General features: G+C 55.8%; 1 protein-coding gene across 1 annotated transcript in view; it reads left to right on the top strand.

Annotated features, from left to right (window-relative positions):
• Window positions 1-3,193: 3,193 nt before the first annotated feature.
• Window positions 3,194-12,863, top strand: part of PEBP4 (phosphatidylethanolamine binding protein 4) — a gene marked incomplete at both ends in the record, with an annotated part of 51,496 nt that continues 41,826 nt past the window's right edge. The window contains 2 exons of the mRNA XM_079547348.1: window positions 3,194-3,327; window positions 4,142-4,274. Coding sequence (XP_079403474.1) covers window positions 3,194-3,327; window positions 4,142-4,274 — 267 coding nt within the window. The remainder of the gene's footprint in view (window positions 3,328-4,141; window positions 4,275-12,863) is intronic.

Here is a 12,863-nt window from a genome sequence, read left to right as displayed (position 1 = left end):
GGTGCAAGCTGGTTGCACGAGGATCCACGCTGCTGGTGCAGCTGCAGAGCTGCTGGTGCAGGGGAACGAGCTCCTGCCTTGCGACTGCCAAATGCATGCACTTAATATAGGTCAAATGCAAACGTTCTTCCCGAAATAGAAGCTCTCTTCCCTGGGAAGAGCTGCAGCTCAGTGCAGTCACAAGGGCTCTGCCAGGTGCTGCAAAGGGAGCTGGTGTGCAAGCGTGGGGCTGCTGCCACCAAGGTCACCTCCTCCTGCAAACATGGCTGTGCGTGGTGCATCCTCCCCAAAATGTGCTTTGGCTACCGGAGAGCAGCCTGGGGATGGGGTGAGGGATGGGGTGAGCACACTTGTGCTCTGGATGGGGTGGAGAGATGGGTGACCCCCTCCTCAAGCCACGCATCTTGCTTGCAAAACCCACCGTGAAAGCAGTGCTGGCTTGTGCATCATGCAAGTGGGCCGGGATGAGCGGCCCTGCATGGGCTTGGAGCAGCGTGGGGTGCTGCAGGGGTGCAATGTGCTCCTGCTGCAGAGCTGAGGCCCCCACAGGGCTGTGTCTCCATGGGTTGATGCCAGGCTGGGGGCTGCACCCCCCCTGGCTGTGCTCCTGTGCTGCTCTGCTGAAGCAGAAGTGCTGCTGTGGGTGTGCGCTGCTGCTCGGTTCGCACTGCGCTGTGCCCTCTTGGGAAGCACAGAGCACAGCAAAACTGCTTCAGAGCACAGAAAGCGACCTCACAGCGTTGTGTGTCCACCCCGTGATCCCAGAAAGGTTTCCTGTGAAGGCTGCAGTGACCCAAACCGTGGGTTTGGCTGTTGAACTCGCTCAGGGGAGGTGTTCTACCATCAGAAACCTTAAACCCTCCCAACCCTTACACGGAGCTTTTGTGCTGCACACAAAGCACTGCAAGTGGGTTGGTGGCAGCAAAGTGGGGCAGCCCTATGGCCACGCCTGTGGGGCTGGAAATGGGGCTGGAAATGGGGCTGGAAATGGGGTGTTGGCTGTGGGTAGGCCTTAGGAAGAGAGAGAAAACCTGCAGTGTGGGCAAGGCACAACGGAGGTGCTCTGGGGGCCAGGATGTGGCTTTCTGCTTCCTGTGATTGCCATGAAAAGGGCTGAGAAAGGATCTTCCTGCACAGTGGAGGGGATTTCCCCAGTTTTCCCTAGCGCTGCCACCTCCATGCAGTCCCCCTGAGCAGCAGAACCAATGCATTTCTGACTGTAGGAATTGGAGCTGCTCCCAGGGCAGCGCTAAATGAGCGTCAGCAACGTCCTCCGTGGGGAAACCGAGGCACAAATCCAGCCCAGCTCTTCCTGCAGCAGCTGAGTTGCATTCGGTGAAGTGCTGAAAAGCTTGCTGCATGTGCAGGGAGCACCACTCGCTGCGCACCACACAGAACCCTTGGCACAAGCATCAGGGCAAACCTCAGGGAGAAAGGGCTTCCATCAGCGCCACCGCATGGGACGGAGCAGCCGCGGGGTGCAGGCAATGGGGGCAGCGCAGGGAGCCTCGTGCCGGCAGCTTCCCAGCAGCAGGAAGGACGGCATTCCTGGCACCCTGCGCTGCTGAGTCAGGAGCTGCGACGTGCCGCACGCACGCATCCTGCTGCTGTGCTCGGGGCCCGGCCCGGCGCGTGCTTTCCCACGGAGGAGGATGTTTTGAGGGGTGGCAGAGTGGTACGAACTGCCGGCACGTTGTTTGGCTCCTTGCTGCCGGGGCCCGGCGGCGCTGCAAGCCCTCTGCTGGCCCTGCGGTCTCGTGGGAGATGCTCTGACACCGTGGTGTCCCCGTGTGTTTTATTGCCTGCTGACATCGGGCTGTTCCGTGGGGGCTTCCTGCTGGCTCTGCAGCTCCCGAGCTGGAGAAATAGGATCTCTGTAATTACTCCGCAAATAGCTTTGGAGAGGGAGAGCCGCGTTTATCTGCTGCGAGAGGTTGCTGCTCCCTGGGGTGTTCTTGCAGAGCGTCCCTGGAGAGCGCTTTGCTCCTCAGCGATCAGCAAACCCTTTTCTGCTGATGCTGCTCTGCTCTGAGGCTCCAGGTTGGTCTCTCTGCCCCCCGGCTGATGAGTGCCCTTATGGATGCCCCTATCCGGGCTGCTCGGGGTGCATCCCGCCCGCCTTGTGCTGGGTTTCCCCATGGAATTGCTGCAGGACCGACCAGTTTGCGATGAAGCAGCACTGCTCCTCGTGCCCCGAGTGCTGATTTTATGGTTCTCCAGATGAAATACCAAAATCTGATGCTTTGCCATCGTGAATCTTCCTTCCAAGCGAAGCTCTTTGTAACCCCTGTCTGTGCCTGCAGCAATCCAGGACAGAGCTGCAGAGCAGATGTTTTTTCTGCTTTCCTCTTACAGCTATTAGCCCCCAAAGCTCCGGGTCGTTCCCCATCCATTACTGCTTCTAATTAGTTGAGCCCGGTGCTTTTTATCTGTCCATAATGATGGTGGTGCTGTACTTGTGCTCGCTCTGCGTGCGGCCGCTCCATTACGTAACGACTGTGCTGTAATCCCCGCTCCCAACTGACAGTGGGTTCGTATTTGTTTTGCCTCATCCTAAATGGTTTGGGTGATGGGGAAAGTTGGGTCACATCCTTTTCGTTGGGCCGGGGAGAGCTTGGGGATTTGGGGCCAGGTGAGGTGATGTGGGTACAGCCGTCATGGGGTTGGGGGGATGGAACCCTCTGCTGGTTTCTGTGATGCTCTGGGGGTCTTTATGGGATGAGCTGCTCCTTCCTATGCTGTCACACCCCCAGTTCCAACCCCGGCATCCCTCCCATCTCCACGGTAACCACAGAGCTGCTGCTCCATCCTCCGTGCCCACGGGTGAGTGCTGAGCTGTGGGGTCTTTGGGGACGCTGCGGGGCTATGGGGAGGGCTGTGGGGTACAGACCCTCTAACCTGGCCCTCCCCAGGCTCAGGGCTGGGCCACGGCCAAGCCTTTTTGTAGGATGGGCACCGGGGCTCTGTTCCTTCCCTGTGACACAGTGGTGGCAGCCTCCAGGTGAAGGTGACAGTGGGTTCCTGAGCACGGGGTCCCCAGCGGCGCAGTCTGTGCTGGGCATCACTGATGTGGAATTGATAGAAATCAGGAAAACAGCTCAGAGGGGAGCAAGGGGGGACTGAGCTGAGCCACAGCGTGGTGCCACGTCCTGGTGGGACCGGCTGACCAGGTCCTTTGTTTGCTCAGGGCAGCATGGGGCTGCTGGCTGCGGTGCTGCTGGCTGCTCTCCTGCCGGGGTTCTCTGCCCCCCAGATGCTGTGGCCGGATGAACCCTCTCACATCTGCTCCTTCCAGAGCCTCAGCGGCAAGGACAGCGAGTTCTGCAGGTGAGCAATCCCCTTCCAAAGCTCCCCCCCCAGCCCATGGGGCGGCCATTTCCAGCATCCCCCCCCCCCCCCCAGGGCTATCAATACCCATTGCTGTCCTCCCCACTGGCAGGAATCTGCTTGCACGAGATGTGCAATCCCTTGCTTTGGGGGTTTCTGAGTTACGTACCTCCTTATTGCTGCCTTCAAAACGCTTCTGGGATGGGATGTGACTGATATAGAAGGTTGTGGATGAGTGCAAGCAGAGTGGAAGCACTTTGCTTTGAACTCCTGGCCTCTGTAGGGTCAGCCCCAGGCTGCTTGGCAGCCCTTGGGGTTGCAGATTCCAGAGCCCCTCCTGCCAGGGCCTCAAGGCACTCTGTTCCTGTGCTGTGTGGGAAGGGGAAATTGTTCCAAGTCTAAGCTGGGGGTATCTGACCCGTTATTGCGCTGTCTGTACCCAAAATCCACCCAAAGCTCAGCTCTGCTTACGTATCACGGGAAGGAGAAGCAGCTCAGAGCCCAATGGGGAGCAGGGATGGCTTTGCTCCCTGTCTTCAGTCTTTGAGTTCAGCCCATATGGGCCTCGATTTTAAGGCTTTGGAAGCTCTTGGAAACAATCTGAGCCATCCTGAGTGTTCAAAGCTCAATTATTGCTGCTTGGGGTGGATGAGGAAAGGAGGCAAACCCCTCGCTTAGAGCATGGGAGGCTGCACAGCAAGCTGTCCGTGGTGACAGGTTGCAACCCAGACCTCCTGCCTCTTGCTGACCCAAACCCACCCCCTGCACAGCGTGGTGCCACCCGACCCGTTCTTCCCCCTTTTTCTCTCCCCAGAGGCAACTTAGAAGTCATCTACCCAGAGCTGGGCGATGTGGGCTGCACCTACATCCCCACTTGCCACCAGTCCCGTTGGCGCATCAGCAGGGAGTGGGGCAGCCCCCAGGTCCTCTACCCTCGGGCCAAAAAGGTGAGTGCCGCGTGGGTCCTGCCATTGCTCCCCTGTAATGCTATCATTGCTCAGGTTGTGCTTGCTGCTTCTTATTACTAATATTTTTCATGAAATTGGGATGATTTGATGCTTATTCCCACTCTTCTCCATTGCTTTGGGGTGGCAAACCCGCTCTGTTTTGTTGATGGCAGCAGAGAAAAAGCAGTAAATATACAACCATTTTCGAGCTTTTTGAACGCAGAGGCAGCTCTGGTTGGGTGTTTCCATTCCCGCACAGCCGGGTTAAGGAGCGCAGCGCGAGCTGGGGCCGATGCTGGCGGCGGCGCGTCCCGACGGGGCGAAGGGAGCGCTGCCGTTGCGTTCGAGCGATGCCAGCAGATGGCAGCATTGAACTTCGAGCTGAGCGCCGTTGGGGTGGGCACCCCTGGGCGCTGCACCCCGCGCCGGGAGGGGAGCGCTGCCCAACTGTGCGTGCTACGATAGGACTGCCTGCTTGGCGTCGCCCCCTTGGGGTGGCAGCCTGAGGGTTGGTGGCGTCGTCTTGCTGAGGTTCGTCCCCGAGTTGGTGTCCCAGCGTGCTCTGTTGGCACCCCGACAGCTGCTCCGACAGCTGCAGGGGATACGGAACTCGCTGAGCATCTCAAAGTGACAGGAATCAGTTCTTCCATCTGCTTCGTCGGCATCCAAGGAGTCTCTTCCCAAAGTCGATCGCATGGATTGGAGCGTAACTTTGTCTTAAGGATGTCTGCTTATTCAAAGAAAATAAAAATGGAAAGAAAGGAAGAAAGAAAGGAAGGAAGAAAGAGGCCCAGAGCTGGCAGAGGATGCTGTGCACAGAGCCACCCACTGCTGTGTGCTGCCGTGCGAGAGTTGGGAGCTCGATCCCTTCCAAGCGCATTGCATTCGGGTGTCATCTGAGGACACAGCCCCTGCTTCTTCCTTGGCTTTGCTATCATTCTGCCTCCCCCCAGCCCAACGCAGCCCCAGCTCGGTGTGTTTCACGCCGTGGAGACGCAATTAACAGGGGGTTAATTTGGGGTGAGGGGTTGGGTGGCGTTGCATCGTCTCCCACACATCGATGCTGAAAAGCTTTGGGTGAAACGCTTCGGTGTTTCTCTATGAGAACACAAATATTGACCACCGAAATGTTTTCCCTGCTCCCGGAGCTGTGAAGGCTCTCCTTCCCTCAAACCACCTCCAGCGTTAATCTTTCCCCCCCAAAATTCCACCCAGAAATGGGCAGAACTGAGGCACGACTCCACCACGCTGAATCCGAGGCACGCGCAGGAGCGTTTTGCTTTTTGTGCCTACGGTGGGATTTCTAAGGACAGGAAACTCGATTGATTTATTCATTTATTAAAGTTACAAGGAAGGGAAACCTCGCTTTGCGCGTGGTGTCGCTCAGCACTGCGGGTCCTGATGGGCACTGGATGGGTGTAACGGGATGGCTGAGCTCGTTTGCTCGTTCCATCAAAATTAGCAGCAGAAAAGCTGGGTTTGGGGTATGAGAACTCGCGTAGGAAGTGTCTGCTTCCCTCGGAACGCTTTGTTTTGTCAAGAAAAACAACCACAAGAATGATCCTCCTGCAGAGCGCGTTTGTGTTTTCTGATGGGGACGGCAGGACTCGGCCCATCCTTACTCTGGGTCGCCCCTCGCCGCGCTCATCTCCATGCTCAGAGGCTCAACCGCTCTGCGTCTGGCCTGCAGCGGGTGCTGAGGGCGCTCACCGGGTGCAGTGAGCAAAGCAGTGAGCATCAGCCTTGTTGCTCCGTCCCACGCAGCTGGGGCTGAGTGCCGGCTGTGGTTACGAAGCGCCTGCTGGCTGCGGGGCGGCGCGTCCCAAAGCCCAACATCTGGAGAGATGGGAAACGCTCCCTCCTCGTCCCGCCTCAATATTGCTTCGCTCAACCAAAAAGTAAATTGGAAAAGAAAATTGGACGTCGCACCAATTTGGGGGCAGGTTTATAAATTCTGCAGCTAAGCAATCCCGATAGAAAATGATAGATGGCCGCGGAGCGCACGGTCCCAGCCGTGATGTATGGCCGCATTAACCAGAACGCTGCCTTACATGATGCTCTTTTATTACCACTCTTGGTGGCAGACAGAAAAACAGATTACACTTGAGATCAAATCGATAGGAACTTTATTTACTGGCCTTTTAAAAACATATTTCTGCACTTTATAAAAACATACGGTAGCTGCTATTGATAGAAGTTGTCTGCTTGTTAAAAAGCAATTTTCCCGCGGCGATGCTCGCAGGTTGCCTTTTTACTGCGCTACCTGTTACCTGCTCGTCCTGATCTGCGCTCGCTGCCGTGGTTGATGACTTCCTCAGGTTTATTCGGGGCTCGGTGTGGGGAAGGGCAGGGCAGCATCCTGCTGGAAGAGCGGCGACGGAAATGGAGTTGGGCACAACTTCAGGGTTGGGAGCGATGGTCTGGGTTCGCTCAGGTTGGATATTAGGATGGTGTCCTGCGGAAGAGTGGTGGGACTTTGGCACGGGGTGTCCAGAGAGGTGGTGGGGTCACCATTGGGAGCTGTGGGACGTGGCACTGAGGGTCGTGGTGAATGGGGATGGGTTGGGCTTGGGATCTCTGAGGTCTTTTCCAACCCTAATGATCCTATGAACTCTTCCCCCATCAGTCAAACAAATGCACTTTGCTGGATTACGGAGGCTCTCAGCGCCGTTGCTTTTGGCCATCTTAGCTTTCCTTGTGGTTCCTACTCCAACAGAGCTTCTAAAACTTGACTTTTTTGCAACAACCCTCTTCCCCCCCAGCCTGTCCCATCAGCCTTGCACGTCTGCAAACTTTCTGCAGGCAAAGCTGTGACCCAAGGGACCTCCTGTGCACTTCCATCATATCCTATGCGTTCAAAACCCCTTCCATAGCAGGACGAGTTGGAAGCTGTGCAAAGGGCGATGTGCACACAGCAGAACTCCTTGCACAGAGCTGTGCTGCTCTGGGACCGGAGCTGCAGCCACGTCCCTTTCTGCCCCCCTCCTCCTTTTGTGAACATCTGGAGACAGCTCTGCTTTTTAAAGCTTTCTGTGCTCTAGGGTCCGCAGCCCATTATTTGGAAAATTACTTCTATGGGTCAATTCATTAGCCTCTAACAAAGGGAGCAGAGGATCTGCTCAATCTCTTGGTGGGGCCGTGCTCCAGTTGTGTCAAGCAGTGATTTGCAGCTGGCCGGGCGAGGGGCTGCGGAGCGGCACTCAGGTTCCGTTCAACTCTCATTAAAGAAGACGTTTTTAAGCAGAATTTTTCTTGACAGTCTGTGCATCCTCGCTGGCTCGTGGCACCATCTGGGGTTGAGGAGCCACCAGCGTTTTTCTCTCAATCCTGTCCGGGCTACTTAAAAAACAACAACAATGGGCTCGCATTCCTTCCCCACGCTGTCAGCCAGATATTATGGGATTGCCCAAGCCCTCGGTGCCAAACCCTCCCTCCTGCCCTGCTTTGGGTTCCCATGCCCCGCGACGGCGCCTGAGCATCCCATCACCCCGACTTCAGAGGGCTGTGCTGCGGTGGGGCAAAGCCCGCGAGCAAGCAGAGTGCCTCTTGGAGCTGGAGGAAAAGCAGAACCGTGTGTTGCTCCACGCTGTCCTCCGCTGACCCGAGCTGCAGATTGCAGGTTGAGGATGCAAGCCCTGCTGTGCCTCCCCGAGCAAAACGCGGCTCTCCTTCCTCTGTGTTCTGTGGGGTTCTTCAATGGGGCACCTTGGTGAAAAGGATGGGTCGGTGCTCAGCACCCGGCCCCACCGTGGGGGACAGCTGGTGCCGTGCCACGAGTGTCTCCCCATGAGTGATCCTGGCAGAAACGTCGCTTTGCATCTGGTTCATTACCTACACGTTTGCTGGACGTTCATCCGCCGCGGCCAAACAGAGATGGCAACAACCTCCAGGTCATCACATCCACGTTCCTCATTGCTTATGTATTGGCATCCCTGCGTGTCCAGGACAGACGCTTGTGCCTGTTTCAGCTGCAAAATGTTTGAAGCAGCCGATGATTTTACTTTGATCCCCGTAAACACTATACAGTAATCAAAGTTTAAGCCGCTTTGGATGAAATAATTGCTTAACAATCATATAAGACAAAGTGATTCAACAAATGACAATTAGGACTTGTGATATACAGAACAGATGCATTCAGTGTACCATATTATAATGTGCTAATACAAGATTGACAGCACAATAATAGGAGAGAACAGCCACTCAGCCTATAATTCTAAACCAAATGTGAGGCTGTCCACAGAGCTCAAATCCTAGCAGGCTGTACAATTAGAGGTAAGAAGGCACAAGGTTCACAAAGACTCATTAGCAGGTTGGCTGCGAAATTTCCAAGGGGGGAAGCTCCCAGGGCAGCGTTGCGCTGTGGGCTGCAGGGAGGAGGGGGCTCGAGGTGATGGGGCAGGGGCTGGGTGCATCCTGTGGGGCTGCGACGCGTCCCTGGAGGTCTCTGCTCTGATTTTGGCGGTGTTGAGTCCGGCTGGGGACCCGGCTCCATCAGATGCTGTCACAGCACAGTGTGGGTGCATGAAGGAGACAACGGTGTTGGGGACTGGATGAAATGAAGGCTGATATGAGCACGGAGCGCTGATTGGCATCCCCTATAGGAGTTGGGTGCTTCCCAAGCCCTAAATGATACTGATGGGTGACAGGGGCACCCTTTGGCCCTGTCTCTGGTGATTAAGGCGCCCGCTCTTCTCTTTGGGCGAACGGAGCGATGGGGACACGTGCGTGTCAATCTGCACAGGGGGGAAATGCCACTGCAGCCCGTGGCCAAGTGACACGGAGCCACAGAGATCAGCGCGCGTGTTTTCAGCGCCGGTGACAAAACCCACTTCATCTCCTCGTGTGCTTTCCACACGCCGTGCGCGCTTATCCTGCTAAACACATAATTTTGTCATATTTTATTATTAAATAAACATGCCAGAAAATAGACTTTTTGCATACGTGGGGGAGGACGGAAAGGTTTGGTAATTAAAACTTCTATCCATCCGTGCTCAGCTCTGGGAGAGAATTGTGTTTTGCTCCCGCGGATGAGCGCTTTGTGTTGGATCTTTCAGGTTGGTGTCGAAGTTGGAGGCTGTGCGTTGCACTGGGACACGCTGTGGGGTTGGGATGGGCGCATCCCAAACTGTGCTGCTGCCGAGGAGTCAGGAATTCGTTGGTTGCATGGCCACGACCCCGCTGTTGCAGGGAAGCTTTGTTTTCCCAGCTCGCTAATCCAAAAGCTGCAGGGATGCGTTGGGCGCACGGAAGTGTTTTTGGGGATCGCAAAGTCAGCGGCACTGCGTGTTGAAAGGAGACGAACCCAGGTCAAATAACATCTTCTGCTTTTCCCTTCGCTGTGTGGGCAGCGGGGTGACACGAGCAAAGGGGAAGCAAAGCTCTCCCCTCCCTTCATCTTCCCACCCGTTTAATTTTTGAGGTGCCCCTCGGGAAGCGCCGCCCCAAACTGTGCCAAAGCCCATCTGGGGCTGCACGTCGCCCCCATCGATGACAGATCGATGAGCCCCGAGGAGCGGTGTCACTTTTATTGAGCCTTCTGCCACCCAGAGGATCCGCCTTGGCTTTTTCAAAAGACATTAGCGGTGCTTTGGGTGGGCGGGAGGGTTTACAGCATGAGGCAGGCTCCTGTGGACACTCACGCCTTGGAAATGGGATTTATAGGGGCCTGAAGTGATGCTTGACCAAGGGCTGATCTCTGGCTGCCTTGGGTAACTGGGCACAAATGTGTACGTCTGCACCGTGCCTTCTCTTGGTGCAGTTTTGGCACCTGAGACTCTGTGTGCCTTGGTGCAGCCGTCGGGATGCCCCACTGTGCAGGGACGTCTGCTCTTTGTTGCTGTGCCACTCTGCATGCACTACCTGAGCATCATCTCCACCATGGGACGGCATCCTGGGACGTGCTACCTTCCCGTGGGACTCTGAGCATCAGCGTCCTCCTCAGAATGTGGGGCTTCTCTTCCCCATTCCCTGAGCACCTTCTCCCCATCCCTGGAGCACCTTCTCCCCATCCCTGAGCACCTTCTCCCCATCCCTGGAGCATCTCCTCCCCATCCCTGGAGCATCTCCTCCCCATCCCTGGAGCATCTCCTCCCCATCCCTGAGCACCTTCTCCCCATCCCTGGAGCATCCCATCCGCATCCCCCAGAGCATCTCCCCTCCAATTCCCAGAGCATCCCTTCCCCGATCCCAAAGCATCTCCTCCCCAGCCCCTGGAGCATCTCCTCCCAATCCCTGGAACATTTCCTCCCCATCCTCCCCTGCACAACTTCCCCAGTGCCTCCCTGCCAGCACAGGAACCATCCTCACAGATGAGTAATTCTTCCCAATTTGGGGGCTCTTCCTGCAGCATCCCCGAGCCGCCCGCCTGTATCCAGCTGCCAATCCGCAGCGATGTCCCCCTCGTCCCCGCAGAGGGGATGGGCTGGAGGATCTGGGTTATACAAGCTGGAGTTGGGGAGACTATTTTGGATTGTTCCTTCCTGCCTCCAAATTGCAGCTTCGAATGTGACAAGTTACAAAACACTTGAGTCATTTCTCTCGCGCGCTGCCGTTCCCCCACAAGGAGCCGTTCGGGTTTGGTTTGTTTTAGAGGGGGAAAAAAAAAAAGGGGGGGGTGGGAAAGAAGAGGGGGGGAAGCCGGCTTCCTGCGCCCCCTCCTCCCCACCTCCCTCAGTGTGCAGCCCACACGCAGGGTAACTCTGAGGCTGTTTATGTAAGCTGCTCATGTTCTGCTGAGCTGCAGCGAGAGCTGTTGTCGATTCAGAGGAAAGCCCACGTCTGCCCACGTAGGATCTCCCGAGCAGGGTTGTGTAACGCAGCCAGCGCCACGCTGGGAGGGATCGGGGCCCCCGAACCTGGGGGTGAAGGAGGGAAAAGGTGCTTGGGGTGGTGGGAGGAGAGGTGGATTCCTGTGGGGAGGGGATGCGGCCTTGTCCTGCTCTCTGCTGCCCTTCCTGAGCTGTGGTTGGGGATTGTGGGTCTCAATGGCAAGTTTGGGGCAGTCGAGTCAGGAGGAGGCTTAAAGCGTGTCTGAGTCGTGTGGTTTTCAAAGCCAAGAGGGCTTTCCTGGTAGGTCGTGCTGGACTTGAGGCAGCAAGGTCTGTGCAGGTCGGACGGGGATGGCTGCAGCATCCCAAAGCAATCTGCAGTGTGTGCTCTGACAAAAAGCCCTGGGAGGTCTTTCCCAACCCTGTGTGGCCATTCCCAGTCCTGTGTGTCCATCCCAGCCCTACACGTTCATCCCAACCTTATGTGTCCATCCCAACCTTGTGTGTCCATCCCAACCTTATGTGTCCATCCCAACCTTGTGTGTCCATCCCAACCCTACACATCTGTCCCAATCTTGTGTGTCCATCCCAACCTTATGTGTCCATCCCAACCCCACACGTCCATCCTAACCTTGTGTGTCCATCCCAACCTTATGTGTCCATCCCAACCTTGTGTGTCCATCCCAACCCTACACGTCCATCCCAACTTTATGTGTCCATCCCAACCCCACACATCCATCCCAACCCTACTCATCCATCCCAACCCCACACGTCCATCCCAACCCTACACATTCATCCCAACTTTATGTGTCCATCCCAACCCTACTCATCCATCCCAACCCCACACGTCCATCCCAACCTTATGTGTCCATCCCAACCCCACACATCCATCCCAACCCTACTCATCCATCCCAATCCTACATGTCAGGACGCTTGTGCCCCAAGCAACGCCGTGTTCTGAGTTCATTGGGATGAGCCCAGCGTCCTGACACTGGCTGGCTGCACGCCATGCCACGGTGCCCTACTTCATGCCCTTTCTGCCCCAAATCCAACAAGCCAACACCACCCCATCTGGTTCCAGCGCCTGGTCCCAGTGGACGCCGCCGTGCCCACCGCTGCCCCCTCCCACAGCTGTGCCACCAACGCCGTTAAAATCCAAATTCCTTGCGGCACCGAAAGACCCACCGTCCTCCTGCGCGGGGCGGGGAACGCCGCATTATCATTTCAATGCTTCTTTACATAAATAGTGAAAAAGAAGAAAAGCCGGTGGCTCGCGTTTGCTCACAGCCTCTGAGAAATGCTATCTCAGTGATCAGGTTTTAGTCCTTCGCAGCATTCCATTTTTATACATATTTATTCATGCAGAACAGAGACGCCGAGCGCGTCGCCCTGCCGCGGGGCTGAGGGATGCGCTGCTATACATAAGAATGCACCTTCATTTACATCCTCCCCACTTCCCCACCACTGAACTGTGTGCAGCTGGGTTATTTTTATTCCTTATGTGTGTTTTCTTAAAGGTGGGGGAAGAAGAGGGGGAAAAAAAAAAAAAAGAAAGAAAGAAACCACCTCTAAATGCGCTTTTTTTTAAAAGAAAAAAAAAAAGAAACTTCCATTAAAAATTCCCTCCTGAATGTTTCTGAGCCATAGAAATGAGGCGTATCAGTGAGGGGAGAGGGGGAGGAATGCGTTCTGGGGCAAAGAGTAAGTTTATAACAATTTTTCTCTTAACTGGAGCAGTTAGCTGCGGCGCGAGCCATTCATCTCCTGATTTAATAACTCACTCTCCTGCACGGAGAAGGGGCATTACAGCCCTGGATATTGC

The sequence above is a fragment of the Tetrao urogallus genome (genome assembly GCF_951394365.1).
Source record: "Tetrao urogallus genome assembly, chromosome: 27".
NCBI classification, from domain to species: Eukaryota; Metazoa; Chordata; class Aves; order Galliformes; family Phasianidae; genus Tetrao; species Tetrao urogallus.
The sequence above is the reverse complement of the archived record's forward strand: the minus strand, read 5'-3'. Positions and strand labels throughout refer to the sequence as shown.